Source organism: Accipiter gentilis, unplaced genomic scaffold, assembly GCF_929443795.1.
Source record: "Accipiter gentilis unplaced genomic scaffold, bAccGen1.1, whole genome shotgun sequence".
NCBI classification, from domain to species: domain Eukaryota; kingdom Metazoa; phylum Chordata; class Aves; order Accipitriformes; family Accipitridae; genus Astur; species Astur gentilis.
The window spans coordinates 2,255,695-2,262,020 of record NW_026060824.1 but is presented as its reverse complement, the minus strand read 5'-3'; the positions used below and the strand labels follow the sequence as shown (position 1 = coordinate 2,262,020).

At 50.0% G+C, this 6,326-nt stretch overlaps 1 protein-coding gene across 1 annotated transcript; it reads left to right on the top strand.

Annotated features, from left to right (window-relative positions):
* Positions 1 to 2,846: 2,846 nt before the first annotated feature.
* On the top strand, positions 2,847 to 6,042 carry LOC126036801 (olfactory receptor 14C36-like). The gene is made up of 2 exons (XM_049797013.1): positions 2,847 to 2,994; positions 5,096 to 6,042. Exon 2 carries the CDS (start codon positions 5,119 to 5,121, stop codon positions 6,040 to 6,042), a length of 924 nt encoding a protein of 307 aa, XP_049652970.1. The 5' UTR covers positions 2,847 to 2,994; positions 5,096 to 5,118.
* Positions 6,043 to 6,326: the final 284 nt, after the last annotated feature.

Genomic DNA, 6,326 nt, shown 5'->3' with positions numbered 1-6,326 from the left:
GAAGAAATGACACCTTATGATGTTGCTCAAATTGCTCAAATTATTTTCCAACCTGTACAATGTTCCATTTTTCGTAGTATCTGGACTCAGAGAGCAGAGGCGCAAGCAGTACACAATTTGCAGCTTTTACAAACCGATCCACATTATGGTAATGGAGCTGATGTTCTGACTGGGACTGGTCATTTTAATAATCCTTAACATCAGGCTCAATGGCATCCGCTTGTATTGGAGCAAGTAAAGACTATTGGTGTAGAAGCTTTGCTCCGAACGGCAGAGCTGGCAGAGCCTAAGGCAAGACATACCATGATTAAATGGGGATAAAGAGCCATTTCTGTCGTTTGTAGAGAAATTGATGGGGGCTATAGAGCGGCAGGCATTTGATGCACATATACGAGAAATGCTGGTAAAACAGCCCGTAAAAATGCTAACACAGATTAGGATTAATAATATGGGGGATCCTGAATCTGGGGGGTCTGCAGGAACACCGAAGGAGGGACAATTACAGGGAGGCTCGTGTTGCTGAGGACAGCCATGGGTCCTTGCGCTGGCTCCAAGTACTGTCAGTCCCCACAACCCCCTGAAATTCTGGCAGCAGGTGAAAGCTCGAGCTCTGCAAGAAGGAAATTGGGACCTATCTGAACAAATTAACGTTCCTGTGTCGTGGTTTTACCCCAGCCAGCAACTAAGTACCATGCAGCTGCTTACTCACTGCCCCCCCCATCCAGTGGGATGGGGGAGAAAATCGGGAAAAGAAGTAAAACTCATGGGTTGAGATAAGAACAGTTTAATAGAACAGAAAAGAAGAAACTAATAATGATAATGATAACACTAATAAAATGACAACAGTAGTAATAAAAGGATTGGAATGTACAAATGATGCGCAGGGCAATTGCTCACCACCCGCCGACCAACACCCAGCTAGCCCGAGTGGCGATTCCCTGCCCCCACTTCCCAGTTCCTATACTAGGTAGAATGTCACATGGTATGGAATAGACCGTTGGCCAGTTTGGGTCAGGTGCGCTGGTTGTGTCCTGTGCCAACTTCTTTTGTCCCTCCAGCTTTCTTGCTGGCTGGGCATGAGAAGCTGAAAAATCCTTGACTATAGTCTAAACACTACTGAACAACAACTGCAAACATCAGTGTTATCAAGGTTCTTTGCGTACTGAACTCAAAACATAGCACTGTACCAGCTACTAGGAAGACAGTTAACTCTATCCCAGCTGAAACGAGGACAGTGGGAAACCCCATCTCCCAGGCTGAGACATGCAGTCAAGATGCAAACATCTGCAGTGTCCACTTGTTACTGGCGCATCACAATGGGTTCCGTTCCAACTCCAGAGTACCGATGGGGGTTGGAACGGAACCCTTTGTGATGAGGCAGAGAACACCAGCTGTCCCTAGGAGCGCGCTGGCTTAGACCCTGCCTCCCTACCTGACCCTACAGGGTAGGCCCGGTATCCCTAACTGATGCTCTGTTGTTGGCCTGGCACCCCTACGCGATGTTCTGGGGTAGTACTGGTACCCCCACCGGTTCTCTGCGGTTGTATCGGTATACCCACCGGTACTCCGGGGTAGTACCTGAACCGTTACTGGTTCACTGGGGTACACCTGCTGATGTACCTATGGGCGCGCAGGGTAGACCAGATATTCTTACCCGACCCTCCGTGTTAGGCCCGTTATCCCTACCTGATGCTCTGCGGTAGGCCTGGCACCCCTACTGTGCTTGGAGTATGCTCTTCTTGAAGACAAGATGTATCCAGGAACACTGGAAATCCTTGGCCTTTTCATTGACTGGATCATCAAGGGAGTGAGTAAAACCCCCTGTGTGACATGCTTCCTGTTCATGCAATGCCTGCAGCTCTTGGATGGAGAAGGAGCAGACCTTGCCTCTCTGATGGCATCTGATGACTGATGCCTCTGACTGATGGCTTTAGTGTATGGCAAACAGGCTCCAAATTGCACTCTCTGTGATGCCGTCTGGAGTGTCTGTGATATACCACCCACCCTGAATGGGAATTGCTTTCCTGCAGCTCCTGTGAGGTCCCTGCCAGCCTTGGCATCTCGTATAGCTCTTTGGCCCTGTATTCAGACATTAAATAGAGGACATGCCCTGATTTCTGTTAGGCAATGTGGGAATGAACATGGGACACTTGCCATTATAGTCAGTGGAGGTATAGTAAATTCAACTGATGGGAAGGAGAGAGACTCACCTCTCACTATGGTACATGACTGCAATCATTCATATGAATACCTGTATCAAGTGCCATGGAAATAAGGAGTAGGAAAAGGTTCTTTTAGCCTTTAGTTGTGCATAAGCTGTCCTGTCACTTGGCCAAAGCAATTTCCCACCAGAATCATACAGGATTCCCAAAATGTTACCTGTCTCTATGAACTTCTCCATTACAGTTTGCTGTTACCTACATGTGTCTTGGACCACCTCTGGCAGTTCAAATGTCACCAGGGATTTGTGACTGAACATCTGACTCCTGCCTTTGCTCTCCATTAATTCAGATGGGAGCTGAGACAAGGAGCTCCCATGCACGTGTCTATTTTGCTCACACCTGAACTGAGGCAAGAGGAATCCCACCTCCTGTGGCTTTGTGGTGTGCATGGGAGGGAGCTGAGCCTCCTTCAAATGCCATGAGTAGAAACGCAGGATGAGATGCCTCCATTGACCCATGGATCCCTTCTCTCAGCACGGGTAAAGGAGATCCCTGCCTGCCTCTCTCTGGGTATCCTGTCTAACAATATGAAAAAAATGTGGCATGCAGGTTTAACTTTGTCTCTGAGAGGGGAATTTTATTTCAGGAAAGAAGTGTCTCTCCCTACCTGAGAGAGGCAACACCAGTGTTTGCTTCAGCCTGTTTCCCAGCAGGTTCCCCTGGAGACCCAGGGACACCAGGAGGGAGCCCAGAGGGGGCAGAGAAAGGGCTGCCTTGGGCTGGTCCTCTGCTGCTGAGCTGGGCTGGGCTCCTGGGCTGCAGGGAGCTCAGGGCAAGCAGGCAGCACTGCCGAGAGACAGCTCTGCCCAGGAGCAGCTCCTCTGCAAAGCGCAGCAGCGCTGAGGGCACTGCCTGCAGGCACCGAGGGGAGAGAAGTGAGGCAGAGAGAGATGCTAAAGGCAGTCGGGTGGGAGGACTGAGAAGAGCTGACCTGGAGAAAAATCTTCGCAGCCCTTAACAGGGTAAGTGTCTTGCTGCAGGGCAATGCAGCTGTGGTTCCTGGAATGACCTCCTAAAGCTGGCACATCCCACTGCCTATGGGATCTCTCAGGAAAACTCTCACCGTTTGTGCAGTGTAGAGAAAAAGGATGTGCTTTGGAGCACAGCTTCCCTGCTGCACCCTCAGAGGGACAGGGCATGTCAGCTGCCTTCACCCGGGGATGGCTGCAGAGTGTGAAGGTGGGTGTGCAGCCAGGGGTGCCCAGGGCTGTCCTTCTGAGCAGGGTCCCTGCACCCCAGGGGGCTGTGTGCTGGGGCAGGGACTCTGCTGCTGGTCAGGGTAAGTACTCTGCCTGCCTGGGGATCTCTAACAGCAGACAGGGGAGGAGCTGTGGGTGGAAAATAAACTTGCAGCAGGGCAGGGTCCTTCTGCTGACAAGAGGGTGCTGTGTGGATCGGGGCTGCTCACAGTCTCCAGATCACCCCCAAGATATTTTCAAGGGCACTTTTCCAGGGCAAGGTGAAATCAAGGATTGCTATAAACAAAAGCAGCTTTCCTGAGTTTGTGTTTTCAGTTTACTACTCTTTGGATATTTTCAGCAGAAATCGAACAACTCTTGTCATGCTTGAACAGCTCAGTGAGACTCCTGAGCTGTAACTCTGAGGGATCAGTAAGTCTGACAGGAGCCTCCTGAAGTAGACCACAGGGACTGTGTACAACTGCCTGGCTTTATTGGTGTCTGAGAGGTGGCATGTACAGCTGGGTAAGGGTAACTCTTTCCTGAGACTTCAGCTGCCTCTCCCCTTGCCTCTCTGAGCCAATCAATCACTGAATTTTTCCTTGATTGCCACTAGTCTGTCATTGTTATTGTTATCTTGTTCTGGCTGTCTGTTTCTCTTGGGTGGCAGTTTCCGGTGCAGAGCCACACACTGATCTTGTAGGTCCTCCCATGCAGCTGTGTCCATGGGAACAAGGTTACATCTGTCCAAGCTTTCCTCCAAGCTGTGGGGCTGTGGGCAATGCAGCCTGTGTCATTCCCTAGGAAATGAGCTGACTCTCCCTTCCTGAGATACCTCATCAGGACATTGGCTATTTTCTTGGGGTGACCTTCCAAGCTCTGAGCTGCCCTCCAGGATGCAGGTCTGTCCCATAGCACTTTGGTATTTCTGAATGCCCCATGGAAAAGCACAGAGACACCATGAGTGAGGAAATGCTGCTGGGTTTGTGAAATGAACCATGTGTGTCCTTGGCAAGAGGTGGGGTGCAGATACCTTGAGAAAAGGAGAGACACTTGGTGTTGGACAGTGGGTGACTCTGCTCCAGGAGTTCCTGGAGTATTTTCAGGTTAACTCAGGGGTGTGATTATATTCCATCTCACAAAGAAGCTATCTCAGTGTAGCTGGCAACAAGACATAGTGACAGACCAGCTCTCCTCACTCTCTAATAAGCCACAGGCAATCCTCTTGCTTCACAGGACACACTTTATTTTCTCCGAGTGATGCAGAAACGATGAGGGTTTCTGAATCCAAGAAATTCACCAGGTGAGATAGTGGAGAGCAGTAACCTCCACCTCTCGATCAAACACTGTTTTCGTTGTTGTTTCTTAGCCCTGGGAATGCAGATGCTGACAAACACTTTTACATCATGAATAGTTTCATCTGACCAATTCAAACACCAGGACGGACCCCCTGATGGACACCATTCCATGAAAACCGCTGCTATGGAGCAGGGCTGACTCCTTGGCAGCCAGTACACACAAGTCCTGCTTCTCATGAGACACACAGCCAGCAACAACGAGAGCTCCATCCACAGAGCTGAACAGAGATCTTGTTGAAATGGAAAAATTGTGATAAACATGTGTTATGAGAAATGGCTTTGATTTTGGTCCGAGAATAATGCCCTAACATGTCACTGCCCTTGCCTCCCTGTTCAGTGCTCCACACCCAGAGGCAGCAGATGTCCAACAGCAGTTCCATCAACCAGTTCCTCCTCCTGGCATTTGCAGACACGCGGGAGCTGCAGCTCTTGCACTTCTGGCTCTTCCTGGGTATCTACCTGGCTGCCCTGTTGGCCAACGGCCTCATCATCACTGCCGTAGCCTGTGACTACCGCCTCCACACACCCATGTACTTCTTCCTCCTCAACCTCTCCCTCCTTGACCTGGGCTCCATCTCCACCACTGTCCCCAAAGCCATGGCCAACTCCCTCTGGGACACCAGGGCCATCTCCTATGCAGGATGTGCTGCCCAGGTCTTTCTCTTTGTCTTTTTGATCTCAGCAGAGTATTTTCTTCTCACTGTCATGGCCTACGACCGCTACATTGCCATCTGCAAACCCCTGCACTACGGGACCCTCCTGGGCAGCAGAGCTTGTGTCCACATGGCAGCAGCTGCCTGGGGCAGTGGGTTTCTCTATGCTGTGCTGCACACTGCCAATACATTTTCAGTACCATTCTGCCAAGGCAATGCTGTGGACCAGTTCTTCTGTGAAATCCCCAAAATCCTCAAGCTTGCCTGCTCAGATGCCTACCTCAGGGAAGCTGGGGTACTTGTAGTTGGTGTCTTTTTAGCTGTTGGGTGTTTTGTTTTCATTGTGCTGTCCTATGTGCAGATCTTCAGGGCTGTGCTGAGGATCCCCTCTGAGCAGGGACAACACAAATCCTTTTCCACCTGCCTCCCTCACCTCGCCGTGGTCTCCTTGTTCGTAAGCACTGGCATGTTTGCCTACCTGAAGCCCCCCTCCATCTCCTCCCCATCCCTGGACCTGCTGGTGGCAGTTCTGTACTCAGTGGTGCCTCCAGCCTTGAACCCCCTCATCTACAGCATGAGAAACCATGAGATCAAGGATGCCCTGAGAAAACTAATCACTGGATGCTTTTGAGAAGGAATAAACTACCTGTTGTCTTCTGCATAGTACTTATCTCATTATAGGCCCAGCCTTTCTTCTGGTTTCTTTTACGGTGATTTGGGGGTTTGAATCTAATTTTTCTTTGCTCTTTTTGCTTTCTTTTACTTATTTGAATGCTTTCCACAAAGAAATGTCTGTCTTTGGTTTCTAATTCACAATATATCCAGGCTTTCTGTGACCTGGAGGCTGTGCAAATGAAGAGCCGAACTCTCTGTGAGTTTAACCAAAATAAAGGACCCTGCAGTGACTTGTTTTTC

Bases quoted from the DNA above. Each gene is read 5' to 3' on its own strand.
- LOC126036801 (XM_049797013.1), top strand. From the start codon at position 5,119: ATGTCCAACAGCAGTTCCATCAACCAGTTCCTCCTCCTGGCATTTGCA.